The sequence below is a fragment of the Sinohyriopsis cumingii genome, chromosome 6 (genome assembly GCF_028554795.1).
Source record: "Sinohyriopsis cumingii isolate HCF-2022 chromosome 6, ASM2855479v2, whole genome shotgun sequence".
NCBI lineage: Eukaryota > Metazoa > Mollusca > Bivalvia > Unionida > Unionidae > Sinohyriopsis > Sinohyriopsis cumingii.
Window position 1 is genome coordinate 50388367 of NC_142966.1, and position 20502 is coordinate 50408868.

The 20502-nt window shown below is 34.3% G+C and overlaps 1 protein-coding gene across 3 annotated transcripts; it reads left to right on the forward strand.

Annotated features, from left to right (window-relative positions):
* The first annotated feature begins 1280 nt into the window (after positions 1 to 1280).
* LOC149796907 (protocadherin-1-like) lies at positions 1281 to 13829 on the forward strand. Of its 3 annotated transcripts, none has more exons than XM_089961574.1 (5): positions 1281 to 1417; positions 7928 to 10737; positions 11194 to 11349; positions 11857 to 11968; positions 12595 to 13829. In XM_089961574.1, the coding sequence occupies exons 2-5, from the start codon at positions 7978 to 7980 to the stop codon at positions 13008 to 13010; spliced, it is 3444 nt and encodes a 1147-aa protein (XP_089817700.1). In that variant the 5' UTR covers positions 1281 to 1417; positions 7928 to 7977; the 3' UTR covers positions 13011 to 13829. The 3 variants fall into 3 exon arrangements, with proteins under 3 accessions (XP_089817700.1, XP_089817698.1, XP_089817699.1); XM_089961572.1 differs by lacking the exon at positions 1281 to 1417 and adding an exon at positions 6141 to 6576; XM_089961573.1 differs by lacking the exon at positions 1281 to 1417 and adding an exon at positions 6149 to 6261.
* Positions 13830 to 20502: the final 6673 nt, after the last annotated feature.

The window sequence follows — 20502 nt, forward strand, 5'->3', positions numbered from 1 at the left end:
AATATTACATCAATAGACTAGCAACTTACTGAATCAAGCTGAATGGTCTGATGCATTGGACTGTAGGCAATATTTGGAGACATTTATAGTGTACCTTAGCAACAGCTAGATAATGATTTAGTGGGAGTCAAATCAGCTAAATCTAGTACCATAGGATTACTGGTAATAAATTTAAATTTTCAAGCTGAGCTGACTAAATGTACAGATCTGTCTGCTTTATACAGATTTTTTTTGTTGGGGGGGGGGGTCACAGTTGTAGCTGTACAGATAAATGATCCAAAAGTGCAGATTTATTCCATTATCCAAATTTCACATATTAAACTTACCAAGTCCATCAAATTCTACATTGACTTGCTTTTTTAATGGAGGGCTGAATCATAATTATAGATAATCCAGTGGTTGCTTTTGTGCTTCAGATTTTTTTCTTCATGTGGCACATATACTTTAGATATTCATAAATAAAACTTTATGTTTATTTTAATAAATTCCACCCTGTAGTCTTATAGGTTTGCTTCTGGAATGTGACAATTTTTAATCATCTTTTTGCAGCAAAATTATTGTTTTTCTCATCCTTACTTCAGGTAATATTGTTGCCTAACATCCAAGCATTAAAGCTAAATTTTAAAATCATCTTGATTCCAAAGATTACCTGAATGAGTTGACAGTAGACACTTTTACTGTATTTTATTTATCCATTAATTACACATGACTGTGATGTAATTATTTGTTAATTAGTCTAGCAACAACTCTCCACTTCCTCTATGGCTGTTACTCTACCTACTCAAAAAGCAATGCTGAACTGCAGGAAGTAAATGACAAAGTTAGTATTATTCCTGTCAGTTTTATAAAGAACTCTTAACATTGGACATTTCTGATATTCTATAAAAACTCATGGGGTGTAAAACTGGGTTAGTCAGAAGTCAAAATTTGGTAGCAGCAGGAGTTGTTTATACAGAAGAAAGTCATTGAAACTATGGAGGCCAATGGGATCTGGAAGGTGTAGAAACTTACAGTGGTCTTCCACTTTGCTTCAAAAAGCTTTTTGATTCACTCCCATTTTTCACAGAATCAGATAGAAAAAAGGATTTTCCCTGGACACTGGTGCCTATAGATTTAAAATTTCTTTGAATCTATGACAGTTGACCATTGTCCACCATTGTCCACTATACAAACTGATAAATCAACTGATGACATAAAGCTGTGCTTTAGGGCAGTTCCCTGGTTACTCTAATGTGTTCACCCAAGTCTTACTTCATTGTAATACCTGACTTTTCTAAAGTAAAAACAGAAGATGTTCTGTGGTTAAAAATAAGTGAAATTGGTTTGTTTGGATATTATTTCAACTTTGCTATTTCACCCCTTTCAGAAATAAGAGGATAACTGTGGTGGGCACTTTGGAAGGAAAACAAATATATTGGTAAGTATTTTTAATTTTCACTTTTTAAATAAATACATTTGGATTTGAGTGTAAGCCATGGTCAGTTGTTATTTATTATTGCATATTACTGCATCATGAAAACATAGTAATCTTTGCAAGCTATGTAACTGAAAGCAGTTCACAAACTTAAATCCAGGTTACTCTGTTGTAGTATGTACATCTTCTTTATTGTGTACATATCCTACACTTTACTGTCATTCCATACACCAATAATAGATTGGGTGTATGTACCAGGATGCATACTGCCCCACTTTATGAATAAGTCTGTACCCTGCTGTGTTACAAAAAGGGGATCTAATGTCCTGACCAAGGAACAGCAAGCTTGAAAAACTACTTACAGGTTTGGATGCTGAGGGTTGAAGTTACTCTGTGCATTTCTCCAACTTCCTGTGAGGTATATTGGGTGACTAAAGTTGAATATTTGTGGTCTTTCAATACAAGTAATATTGACAAGAGATGGTATTCCGGGACAAGTAATGTTTAATATAAAAGGGGATCTTCACCACTGCACACACTCGTACAGTCTTATTATGATGGTACATCAACCAGGAAAAAAAGGGGGAGAGGGATTATGTTTTTCATTATTACTTTCATTTTGATTGAACAACATGAACACTGATCTGCTAGCACATGATGTGGCAGTAGATCTGGGTCTACTGGTACACTTTCAGAGTCATGTCATACAAAGAAATGTAGCAAAGAAGTATCTATAGTTACCACATATAATTGCTTGTAAGTCCAACTGCAAATTGCATTGAACCAGATCTGCCTTCACATAGTCAACTGACAGATCTGGGTCTGTCATGAATGTTAGAAGTAATCAGTAGAATAAACAATATGGACCCTGATCTGCCAGTTGAATGTTGTTTACAATGGAATTGTCTTATAAGCAAGTATATATGGTTGGTCTAATAGTACGGTATGATTTTTCTTTGTATCTTTGTTACTGTTTAAGTTGACTTCAAATGGAAGGAACATGAATAATTTACCTTTCTCAGACCAAAAAGTCATTATAGCATCATTCTTGTATTTCTTGATGGTTTTATAAGCAAGTTTTAACTGTCAGAACAATAATAAATGTATTTCATTATTCTTTACCTCTGTCCAAAAACTCTTTTAGCAATTAAAACATACTTTACCTTCCATTAATCTCTTAATTTTTGTATGTAAGGTGTGATATATTAGTGTTTCTCACATTATACTGATGTGTTCAAATTGAAAAGCTTTGTTATATGTAACACAAACTTAGATCATGAAATGTTCTACTACACACAGACACAGTTAACTTATTGGATTAAATAATCTTTTACATGTACTTGATATATTTTAACTTCTGATTGTGCTTGCACTATTTGAGTTACAAACATTTGATATTGTCATTTTTCAATTAATATTCATCTGTGGCATGTAGGCTACTAATTTAGTATAAAAGAAATATTTCATTAGGACTTGGAGGGGAGATGGCTCCAGAATCAATTCATTGACGTTTTATCTCAAATATTTCAAGCTTTGAAATGAGTTGTGTGCAGTGCATCATAATTTATACTGTATTAATTTCATCAGCAGCACTCTCCAAACTTAAAGTCCATCAAGTCCTTGTGCACATAGTTATTTCACTTTGACACTTTCACTAATTATTTTTTCTTTGAGAAAATAGGAAATTTAATTTTGCTTTATTTGTGGCCTTGAAAACATCATTTAAAAAAATAAACATATATATATATATGTGTGAGTGTGTGTGCGTGTGTGTGTGTGTAATTAATTGATATATATATATACACACACACACATTAAGCAACTACAGCAGCAAACATTAAGAACAGCACACAATATGTAATATAGTCATTATGTATATCATATTCAAAGATTTGGTATCCATAATAGTCTTAGTTCATAGTTAATTTCCAGACATAATAATAATTTCTCATATCCTAGCAAAGCTATAATTGGATGTGAATTTGCCCATTTTCATATAGATTGTACTCCAAACAATCAGTAATCTTTCTGATTCACCACATGTACATGATTATCTGACATATTTCTGTTATCACCTGGAAGAAACTCTCAGGTAAATTACACCTGGCAAGAGGTCGCTTGGAAACTATCACAAATCTTGTCATACTTTCTCTAGTAATAGCTGAATGATGAATTAGCCACATGTAATCAGTTCTGACAATTCTATTTTTGATGAATTTTGTCAATGGGATGTTATAGCCGATACCATATTCAATATAATAACTGCCACCAAATGGTTAGAAAATTATTATTTGGTGAGGCCAAAGGTCATCATAACAAGTGCACACTCATATCATAAGGATCTCCTGCTAGAGTCTCTTTAATTATGTTGGGAAATCTCCATTTTTGAGGTTGATTTTCTTCTGGATATGGTCACAATGAATAAAGCTATTGTCAAATTTAATTTTTGCAACTTCAGCCAATAAAATTACATGGTCATGTACCATCAGACATGCATCAAAGTAAATTACAATAAATTCATGATGTTCTAGGTGGATTTTAGCAGCTCCTTTTCACCTGGGACAAATGCAAAAATAGACATTGCCATAAAGGCTATTTCACTGAGATTTGATTAAAGAGGGGTGTGCTCTTACCACTTCATGTTAAAGTTTACACTACATTTCTAGTCTCCATTAGTTGCCTTTAACGACATAGGATAGGGTACATGGGGACTATTGTGCATCCCTGAGTCATCTGGGGACCAGATAAATGAACATCCATATAAATGATATGGATAATAAGTAGAACAAATTCTGAATCTGGATAGAAGACACTTGATTGGTCCCAGTGAGTAAAAGGTCTGTTTGATTGGTGTACAGATAGCCAATGGTTACTGCATCATACCAGTAATGTTAATTAGGTGCTACCTTCCATGTATATGTGATTGAATTTAATCCAATTTTCCTTCTTTTTCTATTTTCTTTTACTTCTGCTAATATAGAATTTTTAAGTTCTAAATTTAAAAATCAAGTTTTAAGAATTTTTCAGTTTTCATTTGATGCAGGGTTTATAAGGATGTTTTTCAATGTTAATCCATTAAAGTTTAAAAAGATTTTTGTTCTGTAGCTAGCATATGTTAATTGAATGCCACCAAAATTACAGAATTTCAGTAAAATAAAATTTGAGAACAAAATTGCAGGCAATTACAACAATTTAATTTACAATAGTTCAAGAAAAACAGGATTTGACTGCAAATTCTGAAATAAAATCTGTTGGAGGGTAATATATTTTGCTTTTTCATATGTATGGTTATTTTATACATTTTCCACTTAGTTTCAGGTAACTATTTTTACTCTGAATACCCAATATGTGGTTGATACCATTCATTATTTGCCACTTTTTTGTGTTATATGAGATAAATAAATTGCTTGGTTTATGTAACTGCACTCATGTAGGGCAGGGGTGATCATGGAAATGAGGACAAGAATATTTAATTATCATCACCACATGCTTTGGCATGACGGCTGAAGATTTGCTGTATCACCTGTAACAATGGGACAAGAGATGGTAATATAATCAAACTCGGCTACTATTTCCAGTTAAAGCATTAAGAATTCACACCTTTGAAATTAGATCAGGTGATGATTCCAACATTATGTACCACTTTAGTCTGTTGGCATGGAAGAACACCTGCAATCTACCTGTGTTCAGACAGATTGGGTAAGATCAATTAGAAATAAAGATTTGGACAAAACGTGCTCCATCATTCTGAAACTAAATTGTCAGCAGTGAATTTTCCAAATAAATAATTTCAAACTGTGAAGTTGTGAATAGGGCAAAAGATAAATTTGCCAAGGAAAATTAGCTAAATTTACAACAGATGTTTTATAGATCCTACCTAAATGATGTCATAATGGCAGCCATATTGGATGAGCACTTAAAATGTTACTGTTATTTTTTATATGGTATTTTACAGTTGAAACAAAATATCTGAAACTGATGAAATTACAAAAAAGAGACACCTTGCCATGATTTTAAGTTTTGTGTCAGATTGTAAAGATACAATCTTACATATGACACTTACATCCCCATACTCGCTCCTTGTATGATGAATTGGTGGCAGCAAGATTTACTCAACAGAAACTTCACCTACATCCAGGCATCTAACACCTTTGAAGAAATTTGTTTATTTATATTTTTAAATTGAACATTCATGACTTTCTTCAAAAGACTTGAATTTGCAGATATTTTTGTGAAAACTTTGTGATTTTTCTTTACTGCAGTTTTGTATATCACACATAAACCTGCCCCCCACATTTACAAAGTTTTGGGTAACTATTTTCCCATAAGAAATCCAAGTAATTCATATAAAAGTCATTTACGTGATGGATCTATAGATTTATCATGGAGAAAATACCCTATCTTTTCAAATAAGTGATTTACCCAATATGTCTAATTTAATTTTAAAAACTTAGAGATTTTCCATTTAGAAAGCATCTAGAAAGACTGTTAAGTCTGTCACAATGCAACAAGCTTGTTTTGCAATCCAGCTTAATGCCAGGTTTTAACCATAATAAACAAGTTTCACCCCAAATTGGCAAGACTAGTACAAACTAGTAGTTAAATATGAAACTGACACCTGCTGCTTCACCTGTTGTAAACACACAGTTTTTCAAGGACACATATATCCACTTGTTGCCACATGTTGGAAATTATCTATGAATATAAAATGAAAGACTCAGAATAAGTCAATAAGTTTGTCAGTCTTTGTGATGGATCTTTCCAAATCTGTCAATGATGGCCTCCAGTGGTCAAAACTGGATAAAATTGGAGACGCTTATCACACAAGTCGTATCGTTTCGATCCAGGTAGAATATGGTACAGATTTTATTACTGGATCTGTGATTGATACATCCAAACAGCCTTTCATATGTGTGACATAGTTAGGATATGAAATATCTAAACTTTCTGTTTATTATTGGAAACTTTATTGCTAGCAATCACTATGTGATTTGTGGACTTAGAAGTGATTTTGTACTGGTAGAATGTACAAAGGAATTATGTCACTGACAATGACTCCAAACATACGGTGCTGCTCGTTTTATGGGATAAACATACTTCCCATTGGTACAGAACCCAAGATTTGATCAAGGGGACTTCTTCATGCTGGGAAATAATTTCAGGTGCTTTCATCTTTTTAGAAGGTTCTGGCCCACCTAAGCTTCTTAATTTTTCTCCCTAAAGTTGAGATTTTTCAATATTTTTTTTATTACTCATTTTTAAATTGATGCAGATTTAATTTTGACAAAAATTTGCACTTACTGAAACTTTATGATTGACAGCATTGAGCTAAATTATCTCATTTACAACTTTAGACTGTACAGTCTCCTTAATTAGACAAAAACCATTCCCCATTAAAATTGTCAAACTAATTAGACCATCAATAAACATATCAAATTTTGACAAATGTAAATAAAGGTGTTATAAATCACCATATTTCTCTGATGATATCCCACACCTTCAACTTAAACCACATTTCGGCAACTTCTTATTCAATAAATGCAATGTTCAGTGATAAAGGATATTTTTGTCTCACAATAAGCCCACCCTAATTTAGGGGAACATTTTTATTAGGCATGCTCATAGGGTCTTATCATAAGAAAAAGAAAATATATTAATGTTTTTCTTGGCATAGTTTATAGTTTTACTTATAAATATATCAAAATGTTGTGAAGGCCAGCTGTGTTGGACCTATGGTTACATTTTAATTAATTTTTAATGTAATATTCTGTACATTTAATTCTAAATATTTGTATTAGTTGCAGTAATTGAAGAGCACAATAATAAAAAACAGCATTTGAAACTGCTGTCTTTGCTTTAAATTGTGTGAAAAGCTTTATTTTGAGATCAGCATTATTTTTGTTGTTGTTGTTGTTATTGTTGTGGGGTTTGATGCCACTTTTCAGCACACGATATGCTATGCATGGCGGCCAGTATAAATGGTGGAGGAAGAATCTGGGAAAATCCTGGGAAGAACCACTGACCACGAGAAGCTACTGGCAAGCTTTCTCACATACCCACATTGTCTGAATCCTAGACTTGAACCCACGCAGACAGAGGTGAGATGGCAGTGATCCATAACAGAGAGCACTTTAGACCACTCTGCCACTTGGGGCCCCCATTATATTTGTATCAATAGCTGAAACAAGATTATCAGAATTTAAAAATAAAGTAAAAATGTGAAACTTCATATTTTATATGTGACTTAGAATTATTTCTTTCTCTTCCATATAGAATGAACTGTTGTCAAAAGTAAAGTTTAATATAATAACATCTAATTTATGTGAACTTGCATATGAAAATTGTTTTCACGGATTTGTATATTATTCAGTTTCTGCTTGGAAGAATTTGTGCCAATAAGAAAGTGACAGTGGCGGGGGTGGAAGTGAGGAGGATATGTCCTTGTTTATTACATTTAGTTTGGATTTTACTGGATTCAAAACATTTTTTTATATCTTATTTACCTCTTTCCAGATAAATCATTATTTTGTTGACATGAAAAGAAGACAGTAGAAGATTCAAGAATGACCAACACAATTAGGATGGCAAGGTTTCCTGTAATTTTAGTACTTTGCACCATGATAAAAGTGTACCAGTCTGCAGATTCCACTGCACCAGTCATCAGTTTCTCAATTCTTGAAGGATTACCAACTGGTTATCTGATTGGAAGCATCAAAGAGAAAGCCACACTGTTGAACATAACACAAAGTAATCCAACATTTGAATACTTCTTTTTCTCATCACTTGAATACCAGAGCATATTCCACATCAACAGGAAAACAGGGGATCTCACCACTATTGTTGTTATCGACAGAGAATCAGTCTGTGAATTTTCACTCATATGTGTTCTGAAGTTTGATGTTGGCATAAATTATCAGGATGGTCGTTTCTATAAATATATGACTGTGAAAGTGTATATTGAGGATGTAAATGATAATGCTCCACTTTTCACAAAACAGAGGATGACTCTGCAAATATCTGAACGAGTGCAAATTGGTTCAGTCTACCGCATAGACAGTCCAGTGGACAGAGATACAGGGGTAAATAACTCTGTCCAAAGCATTGTAATTGTGCCAAGCAATGATGTGTTTGAGTTGGATATAGAACCTAATTTAGATGGAAGTATGCAAGTGAAAGTTGTGGTCCTCAGCAAACTTGACAGAGAGATGCAAGACTTTTATCAGCTAATTGTGGTTGCTAAAGATGGTGGTAACCCTGTTATGTCAGGATCTTTAACAGTGAATATTTATATCCTTGATGTCAATGACAACAAGCCAAAATTTAGTAATACAACTTATCATGTTACTGTAAATGAAACCACTCCCCCAGACTCAGTTATTTTGACACTGTCTGCAACTGATGCTGACATTGGAGAAAATGGATGGGTGACGTATAGAATCAGTGATCATCAGTCAGATACTGAAACAATTAAGAAGATTTTTGATGTTGATGCTCGAAGTGGTGAAGTGCAGATACAAACTAAAGTGATGAATGAACAAGGGAAAAGTTACAAGTTCATCGTAGAAGCTATTGACCATGGTATGGAACCATTGGTATCTCAGGCAGAAGTTATTGTGGATATTTTAGATTCAGAAAATAATGCTCCAGAAGTCTCACTTGTTCCATCCATGGGAGGAAATTTACGGTTTATCAATGTCTCAGAATCAGCTACTCTGAGAACATTTGTGGCAAATCTTGAGATTATCGATACTGATTCAGGTCAAAATGGAAACATTTCTTGTGTGTCATCCAGCTCACTCTTTTCAGTGGACTACCTTGGAAGCACAAGAACCATTAAGAGATTTATAGTGATGGTAAATGGCATGCTGGATAGAGAAACTCAAGATTTACATAATGTTACCATAATTTGCTTTGACCATGGATCTCCCAGACTTAAGTCTTCAATAAGTTTTGTGGTCAGTGTCACCGATGTAAATGACAACAAGCCAAACTTTAAATTAGATAGCTATATCGGATTCATTCCAGAAAATAATGATATTAATGCAGTCATTCTACAGGTCTCTGCCACTGACCAGGATATTGACAACAATGGACTGGTTCAGTATTATATTCATGAGGATGGACAGGGAATGGTTACAATTGGACTTAATAATGGGGTTATCTATACTGCGACAATCTTCGATCGAGAAGCAAATGAGAGAATTGTCTTCAGGATTCTTGCTATAGATCTTGGTAGTCCAGCCTTGACAGGTACTGCGACAGTGACCTTACATATTGAGGACAAGAATGATCAGGTACCAAGGTTCCTTAATACAGTCAACCCTTTTAGAGTTGCAGAAAACCTGCCATCTGATACCAGTGTTAGTTACCTGAAGGCAGTGGATGGGGACACGGGAATCAATGCTGAATTGTCATTTGCCATGCTACCAGAATATTCATATGTCCCTTTTGTTGTGTTTAAAGATGGACTTATCAAGACAAACAAGGAACTGGATCGAGAGCAACAGAGTCGCTATGATTTTCAGGTCATGGTTACTGACCAGGGTCAACCCAGACTTAGCAGGATCGCCTATGTTTCTGTATTTGTCACAGATGTCAATGACAATGCGCCAATGATTACTTATCCAAGTGAAAAAAACAACACCATCTCTATTCTGTACCCAGATGAAGACAACACATTTGTCTGCCAGATTCAGGCATATGACAATGATGATGGAGACAACAGTGTTCTAGTTTACAGTATATCTGCAGGAAATGATCTTGGCATTTTCAGAATTGATGAGAATCTTGGAAATATTGACATACAAAATTTTGTCAGTATTGAGTCTAGTATGATCATTTCACTTATAATTCTTATGACAGACAAAGGGAAAATGCCTCTATCATCTACTGCGACTCTAGAAATTGAGTTGAGATACACTAATGTGTCAAAAGTTATGTCAGTATCATCAAACAATGAAAGTACATATATCATTATTTCCGTGGTAGTTGTCTTAGTTATCATTTTGTTCTTTGGAGCAACAACTGGAATAATATTTTTCTTACGACGCCTTGATTGGGGCAACAAGAAAACTCTTCAGGAGCAAAGCCAATTAGATTCTAAGCTTGGATTTCAAATACAATCTTCAGCAACAAAGCCAGTCAGCACAAAGGACAGATTTCTGAATGTCTCAGCCAGTCAAATAGACAGACAGGATGAACAAAATAAGAAAGTAATGAATTTCAGACCTGATAGCTCCTGTGACCCACTGGCCAATGGCCACATAGTCATCACTTTATCCGGTGGCTCCACACTACTAGCTGAATCAGACACTGATGGTCAGGTATGTAACATACTTACCTATCTATGGTATATATTGAGAACTTCAATTCTCTGGCCTTCACAATATTGTCCATTCAATGGCTACAAGAATATAATAATCATGAAAAGACATTTCCTTGATAAAAAAAGCCATGAATTTCTTGTCAGATTCTTTAAATCTAACATTTAAAATGTTTTCTTTGAATAATTCCCCTGGATTTACAAAGAACATATATTTGGATACATCTTAGTGTTAAAGTCAAGGTATAAAATCTTGTTTTCAGTACATGTAACTATTTTATGGATCAACACAGTTTGTCAACAGTTAAGATCACCTATGGAGTATATATGTCCTTTCTTAATGCCGATATCACTAATTTTCTATTTCCCTGAAATATACTTTTCATTTCATTTTAGACATATAATTCATTCTGCAAGATTATTTACATTTTTTAAACCAAAGCTATTGAAATTGCAGCTTTGTTTGATGGGACCACCCATTAGTCCAAGATCCATTGAAAAGGTCCATCAGGACAGAGTAAATAAACAGCTGGAAATCATCAAACTGCAGCGAATGATGTTACAGATACGTGCCAAAAAGTGGATACAGGAACAGGAACTTCATCAGACGGAGGTAAGATTGCTAACAATGATGATGATGATGATGATGATGATGATGATGATGATGATGATGTATTGAGGCTCAACTTATCAAAATCAAAAGGATGAATTGCTACAGGACAATACAATTCCTACACCTACTGACTTTAAAGCAATGACATCATCTTTGGCATTTTTTAATTATTATTGATAATTATGTTGTGTATGTGTGTGTGTCTCTCTCTGTCTTATCATTATTACCATCATTTCGGGGCCCCGAGTGGCCGAGTGGTCTAAAGCGCTCACCGTTACAGATTGCTGCCATCTCACCTCTGTCTGCGTGGCTTCGAGTCTCAGATTCGGCTAATGTGGTTATGTGAGAAAGCTTGCCAGTAGCTTCTCGTGGGTCGGTGGTTCTTTCCGGGTTTTTCCGGGTTCTTCCTCCACCATTAATACTGGCCGCCATGTATAGCCTATCTTGTGCTGAAAAATGGCGTTAAACCCTACAGCAACATTATTATCATTTCAAATCTCTTTTCAGTTTCCTGGTCACATGGAGGACAGTCACAGTCATACATCAGGGGAGACAATTCCTAGTGACAGTGGGAGGGGTGGAAGTGAGGAGGATATGTGTAGTGTTCCAACTTCTACAGGTAAAGATTTCTTTGTTAAGTGGAAATGGAATTAGAACATCAAATGCTTTTTACATTTCATGATCTTTGTTTTTCAATGTAACCTAAAATGTGCTCATTGACTGTGTCTACACTGACTGCCTCTCATTTTCTTGGATCTACTCAAAAACATTGTGGAAACATTGAAGGTCAGCAACAAAATTGTGATTTACATCTCAGGTTTTTGGTTATGTGAGGGCAGAAACCTATTATGCTAATTATTTGGTAGTGAATTATGATATTACACTGTAATGATTATTGTTGATTTAATCATTTAAAGCACAAATTTATTTATATTTATTAAGAAAAGGTATTAGATTTACTAAACAGAACACACTGGAAACTTTTGAGATTTGTAACATACCATTATCTACATCTAAGACTGGTAAAGTGTATATATGGTCAAAGGTCACATACAACTCATTGGATATCCAAATTCTACTTTAACTGATTTAAAATAATTTGCATTTGCAGCTATTGTGATCTTATAAGAGCATTGAGTTTTTATGGTACTTGTTGCCAAAGGAAAAAGTAAGATTCTATTATTTAATGCTTTATACAAGCTTATCAATTATGTTCCCAATCTTAAAGTTGGACTTTCTTTTCAGATGGACACACAGACATATATCAACAGTTTCCAGAAATTCCGCCTGATCCAGCAGTTTACGATGGAAATCGGTATAGTGATTTAATGAGACCGTCTTCATCCCAATTACCCTACACAAATTCTGTGGAGGACAGATATTTTCCAAATAGTTCTCAACATAAGGACGACCTTTACCCACCTGGCTATGTTGATATATCTGTGAATAAATTCTGCACAACAAGACCATTCCGAGATCTTAATAAATCCATTTCTTGGACAAATCCTTATTTTACAACACATTCTCCCATGGATTGTACAGGAGATTCCCAAGTGAACTCATTCTTTCAAAATACAGGTACACTACAATCCCAGAATGAGGACAATTGCTCTACTACAACATCAGGAAGCTATTCGCTGTATCCTGTGGATATTGTGTGATATATATATATATATACTTTCATCTATATATGATGATCAGTTCTTATAGCTACTGATGAAAGCTTAAGCTTCTTTATGTGTGAATTCTTCCAGAAAGTAATTTGAAGTCTTATTTTCATTGCAGAACATGGTTGAAATTATTTAAATGGAATGGCAGTGTCCAGTGCATGTGTGATGATCTCTGTTACAAATTGATGCATTAGCCAATTCACCCCAGTTCAAATGCATTAGCCATGGAATTCACCCCAGTTCAAATGCATTAGCCATGGAATTCACCCCAGTTCAAATGCATTAGCCATGGAATTCACTCCAGTTCAAATGTATTAGCCATGGAATTTACCCCAGTTCAAATGCATTAGCCATGGAATTCACTCCAGTTCAAATGCATTAGCCATGGAATTCACCCCAGTTCAAATGCATTAGCCATGGAATTCACTCCAGTTCAAATGCATTAGCCATGGAATTCACTCCAGTTCAAATGCATTAGACATGGAATTCACTCCAGTTCAAAATGTGGAGAAAACCACTAGTTGAACTTTCATTCATTATATGATTGTATAGTGCATGAACATTAACAATGTGGTTATTAGAGTAAAATTGATCTTCATGATTTTTTTAAAATGTCCAATAAGGACATGTATAAATGTTTATATTATTGGCATGTCTTTTATTTTCAGGGTCAAGAATGACAAGAAAACTTTGTAATGCAAATTTATGTTGAAATAATTCTTTGAATAAATGTTTTTGTTTTATGGTGCTTTAAATGTCCGGATGTTGCATATTTTCATTCTATTCAGTTTCTAATTAAATTAAATTGAAATAAAATTAAACTTGTTTTACTTACTTTTCCTTTGTAATTCTGTCTTCTGTAGCTCTTGATTTTCTTGCCTTTAAATAGTGTGACATAGGTATCAGTTTCCTGCAGCATGTTGCTGTTAGCAACAGTGACATTTGTTGCTATTAGCAACATTAACATTTGTTGGCATTAACAACGTTAATTTAATTAAACAGCCTGGACCACTCCGGTGGCCTATTGGTGAGAGCAACTGCCTTGGATGCAAGAGGTTGCAGGTTCCAACCCCAGCCAAGTCATATCAAAGACATATAAAATGATGCTAACAGCTGCCTCGCTAAGCACTAAGCATTAAGAGGTTGGTGTTGGGACTGGTCGGCCTGGTGTTAGAATAATGTGACTGGGTGGGACATGATGCTACATGTCTGTGGCATGATGACCTAGTGCTAGACATCACGATAAACTGCCACACTGTAGACATCATAGTGATATGACTGAAAAATTCTTAAAGCTATTTCAAAACTCCAGATCAAGCAAACAGACAATAAAAAGTCTAAATTTGGTACTCTGATATGTGAAGATTTCGTGTCTAGCCTATGTACAGTATTTCTCCTGTGTTAAGACCAGGAGGCCAGTCTAATAAATCTAAATGTGTGGGTTCATTGCTAGATAAAGATATCATGAGTAAATATTTGCCTGGATTTTTCTACAGTTGGAGGGTGGTCTTATCATTAAATATGGACTTAAGTTTGGTTAAATATTGTTAGACACAGAAAATTTGACCAAGTTCAAGCCACATGACATTGGGGTTAGTGACCAAAAACCTCCCTTAAAAATGACTATACATAACTGAGAATTGTGCTGCTATTTAATAAAATCATTCTTATCTGGTTAAGTCCTTGTCCATTTTGTATTTGTCTTTTTCTTTTAAATAAGAGATCATATAAGAGAAGTTTCAATTCAACAGTGGGCAATTATCAACCCCACTAGTCAGAAGGTACACCCAATCCCTCCATCATTAAAAGTTTCAGATTAAAGATCTTTTTTGATTAAACATTTTAAAATATATTTATATACTTTTCTTTTTCTGCATAATGGTGTTTGTATTATCATGGCATAAAAACTGCTGAACGTGAAAGGTTATTATCTTACCCCCATCCCTGAAAGGAAGGGAGACATGCTGGTTTTCAAGATTGCTCAAAAAACTATTGAGCCAAACAAGATCAAACTGTAGACTTGTATACCATGACCTAATTTCAAAATCTGAATTAGGTTCATTTGACAGTGATTGTATTTTCAAGGTCACATGATTATCATTTGTGTAAAGTGAAGGGCATCAACTTGTAAGTAAGATATCAACCAAATGGTTTGATTGAACTGGATCAAATTTTACATGTGAAAACCTTAGGGCAGGGAGAAAATGATCTGTTCTTCAATTAGAAACTCAACCCTACTTTAAGGGTCAAAGAGAGACACTCAGTTTGCCAGGAGTTCTGTAGGTGTGCTCACGTTGTTCTTGTATCTCAGAATGTATTGAAACAATCCATCCCTAACTGGAGAATTAGTTGGTTTGATAAAGGCCTGTATCAAACTTAGGTTGTGGTGATTAGGACATCATTTTCAAGCTCAAAGGGATTACCTTGTCTTTTGTTTTGTCTTTGGTGAAGGAATCAGCTTGCAAACAAGTAAAAACAACATCAGATTGTTAGAAATATATTAGTATGTCTTGACCAGACTTGGAAAAATTAAGTGCAGAAGCCCTTAGGGCTGGTTATGTTTTGTTGCCTTGAGCAAATTTTGAACTTATGGGATCACATTCTGTATGTAACTGGGGTTAATGAATCATGCATTGGTGAGGGAGATCTACTTAACGTGTAAGCAAGATATTTCAAGAACAATGGAACTCAAGCTAATTAGCTTTAAAAGCTCCAAAAGTCATTAGGTTCTGGTAACATTGGCCTAATTTTTAAGTTCACTTTAAATTTTATCATTTTGCATAGATTTTGCTCTTAAATTTCTTGCATATTTTACCATTATTTTTCAGTGAAGATTATGTCTACCATTTTAAACTTATATATATTTATATTAATTCTTTCATTTTAAGTTATATATCAACCTTCATAATTTAGAAGGACAAATTGAAGTAATTCATTGTAGTCCTATGAAGACTGATTTCTATGCAATTATATGTATTATTGTTTCCATTTACACTCTTATCAACACATATAGATGACATAGTTTGTCATTCTTTCCATAACATCTTTGAAGTGAACATCAGTATATTTGAAGAAGATACAAACTTGTGACCTTGAAAATCTTTTAAAGGTCATCAGATCCCAAAATATGTAAAGTTTTGTCCATTGATACTACAAACATCTTCATGATATTGTTTCCCTTCAATGTACAATACCTTTTAAGTTGAACAATCAGGAACTTTCTATATTACACTTTTAAAACCAAAATGTCATTTAAAAAGTCTTTTTCCTTCATCCCGATATCAAGTACCAGTGTCAGATAGTGACAACAATTGTTATTGTGAGGTGGGTATTCAGAATCAGTATCTTGGTTCTGGTTTATAAATTAAATAACTGTACAATCTTCTCTCTTATTCCTCTTATTCTTCTTCTTGTGAAATTTAAATAATCTATTAAAGATTATATTGCCATGCAAATATCCTTTGTAAATATATTGAGTAGTTTTGTCAAAATCTTACAGCCACATTAATGTTTGACTTTGGTTGTATGGTGCTTTTAACACCATTATTCAGTACATGGTAGGCTTTACATGGTGTCCAGTATATTTTGGCAGAGGAAGAGCTACCCACCCATAGCAAGCTACTGGCAAGCTTTGTCACATATCCATGCTGGTTGAAGAGTTACCCACCCATAGCAAGCTATTGGCAAGCTTTTTTCACATAACCATGCTGGTTGAAGAGCTACCCACCCATAGCAAGCTACTGGCAAGCTTTTTCACATAACCATGCTGGTTGAAGAGCTACCCACCCATAGCAAACTACTGGCAAGCTTTTTTCACATAACCATACTGGTTGAGTAGATAGAGGTGAGGTCTGTGAGTGATCAGCATAGGCAAATGCCTTGGGTAACATGGCAAATGCCTTGGGTAACATGGCTAATACCTTGGGTAACAAGGCAAATGCCTTGGGTAACATGGCTAATGCCTTGGGTAACATGGCTAATGCATTGGGTAACATGGCAAATGCCTTGGGTAACATGGTTAATGCCTTGGGTAACATGGCAATTGCCTTGGGTAACATGGCTAATGCCTTGGGTAACATGGCAAATGCCTTGGGTAACATGGCCAATGCCTTGGGTAACATGGCTAGTCTGCTAATTCAAATGAAGTTTGTAATACATTTATTATGTATTTATGTGAGGTTACTCCTGAGACAGAGATCAAAACATTTGTAAGTTATAGCAGATTTTCAAATACTGGTGACAGCATTGCTAAAGACTTCTGTAGCAAACAATCGCAGCATTCCTTTATTGTAATATATGCTGACACTGGGCGCTCAGAGGTCAGGTTGGCACCAGATGATCAATAAAACATCAATTGTCAGTGAGCATGATACTATCAATTGTTTGGCCAAACCATATTTCTGTTCAAAAGCAATCCAGCATGCTCAGAGTAAAAGTGCCACCTTAAGAGCAGATTTAAACTCAATGCAGATGACACAACAGTTTCATACTTATGACCTAATCATAAAATAAAGCTTTCATATTTTCATAGTCAATCAAATGAGACATTTTTAATTTATTTTAACAAATTATAATCAAAATAAGTTATGAGTTCCTTCATTTAATAACCAAATATGAACCTAACAACTTGAAAAACCTGAGTCAAAAGGCAGACACTGTATCTTCTGAGGATGAATGTGAAATAAGTTTCTGCTTGGTTAAATGTGGCTCATACCAGGTACACAAAAATGACACAAAGGTAGGCAGGCAAGTAGTATGTAATAAGAAATTGTACAGTGCATTATCAATCTTATCAATGGTTTAAAAGAGATTAAATAACTTTATTTTATTACTCAAGTTTACCTAGAGACTGTAGTCTGAGTTTTCTCAGCCTTTAAACCCCATTTTAGATACTTTGACATTTATTCACACAACAACATAAATGTCAAAATAATTAAAATTGGGTAGGAAATGTCAGGGGAAATTTGGACAAGTGGGCCTATCAAACAATAGTTTGACATTCTATCTAAATTGAAAATTAAAAATTACCCAGATAAATTTCCCAAACCCTACTGTACTGTACTATATTTAAAGTGAACCTAGATTTAAAAATTAACCTGACAAATTCCCAGAACTTGAAAAAAAGATTTGGAGTATTTATCAGGGTAATTTTTAGTTCTTTACGCATTGACCCAGATAGTTATGGGAGTTCATGTCTTGCTGCCTTCCCACCCACTGCCTCCTAGATTGAGTTGTTCACCAACTTTTTTCCCTGATAAAATTTACTGGTGGTGGAGACCAACTGTGTATGTCACAATTTGTGGCATCAGTGTTTTGATCAAGTGGACTATCATACCAATTACTAACAATTAATAAATTTATTTTGACTGATCTTTATATGCGGACAGAAAGCACAAAAAACCCTCTTCTCATGAGCCATATGTCCTTCAGAACACTCACTTTTTTAAGAAATAATCCCAGTCAGAAGAGAATTACCATCTGTGTATCCATTGGTCATTAACCTAAACTTTAAATTGCTGGTGCATGAATAAAAGGCAAAAATCAGAGTGCTCAGGGAGCATGGGTTCATACTTCTTTCATAATGCTTTATGTTCTGCAAGTTTATACCCTGCAGTCTTGCTCTAGTACATATATCAGCATATTTAGCATACATACGTACTGCATTCTTCTGTTACATAACTGACTACATCATTATTGATGTGCATCTCCTGCAAAGCCACATAATGAAGTCTTGGATCAGGTCCCCAAATAAGATTTGGAGGATAATAATAAACATTAATTGTTGTTGATGTTGTTAGTAGCTTGTATTTTTAATTTGGCCTCTTCTTCAGATATTTTTTTGTGTAGGATGTGCTAACACACTGTGACACAACAGAGTTAAGAAAAGTGGTGTTGAAGACTGTTTTATGGTACAAACCCTAGAAAAATCATTGATTTAAATGATTTTTTTATTATAAGGCATGGAAATATGACTTCATGTCTGTCTCATTTTGCTCTTTGAAGCTTTATAGTGTTTAATTAATTGGGAAACGTCTTGGGCAAACAAGTTAAATTGGCAGCACCTCTGTTGATTGTCTGACAAAGAAACAAATGTGTAAGCTAGACCTAGTCACCTTTGAATAAAGCTTAGTCAACAACACCTTTTGTGATTGTTTGAAAATGAAACAATCCGTGAACTTAACCAACTGAAATTTTAATTTTACTTCCTTAAGGTGTTTTTTTTTGAGAGTTGACTGGATAAATAAATCAAAACAGCTTGATATAATGATATTTGTCATATCCTATTACTGGTGTCAGGCTTGTCACAGTATGTGTGGTCATAAGCCTTCAGTCTGCCAAGCATGTCTGACAAATGCAATGATTCCAGGAACTCTGATATATATTGTTACAAAAATAAATTTCTTCACAAATTTAGGGGATCAATGAATCAATTGGTGTGGGTGGGTGGGTTGGCTCTTTCAAGGACAGCTGTGCCTGAACATACGAGTCTTGCTTCATCCCCATACATTCTATGTTGATTTAATGTTGTGTTTTTATAGCATTCCTATCCTTTCAAGATGAACTGTGTGAAATGAGTAATCAGCTTTTATTATTATGCAATACTCACTAGCTTCCCACTGTTTTGAATGAGGCAATTTTCAATTACTTTTGTCTGTATCATAATGAATACTTTTATATATTCATATATTAGTAACTGCTAGTTGTCTTGTATCAAATTATTTTTGTTTATATTTTATTTATTTATTTTTATTTTTATATATATAGTAGAAGTACCGCTTGTATAATTTTTCTTTCATGTGTAAAGTTTGTTTATGTGTAGGGAATATAGTTCAGATTTGATTAAAATATGCTCATGAGCTAAATTTGAGTAATGGTCAGAGGTAAGTTTAATAAACTCATTGACTTTTCTGCAGTTCTCTACTATTTTATATTAAAAGTCATTTGTGGGTTCAAGATATGCTTTGTTTGATATTCCATGTACATTGCATGACCATACTTTTCAACAGATCATAAAAAGAATGTTCTTATCAGTAGTTTCATGAAAAGTTGATTGCTCAGGTTATCCTTTTATTAACTGACAGTTCTGGACTTTTGCAGATTCAAGTCCAGATATATTTGTTTCTTACGGGTCATTTTGCCCCCGTGATGATAGGGAAAACTTTTGTTGAGTATCAGCCGAAAAGGTCTGACAAAGGTATCGGTTACCATAAAGATTTAAAGAAATACTTTGTTAATTATGAAAATTGCAATGTATGGCTGCCAACATTTCTCTTGAGACACAAAGCTCTATTTGAATTTTTGCATGCTTGCCAGTTATTTTCAAATACCAAGATTTTTGTCAGTTTCTGTTACTGTGAGTCAAGGTTATAATTAAGTTTTAAATGCATGTACTTGGGGTGATGACTTGATATTTTGTTTCATGTATGTTCGTGTCAACTTTATTGTGTGCCTTTGGACAGAAAATGCATGCTAAATTTTATTT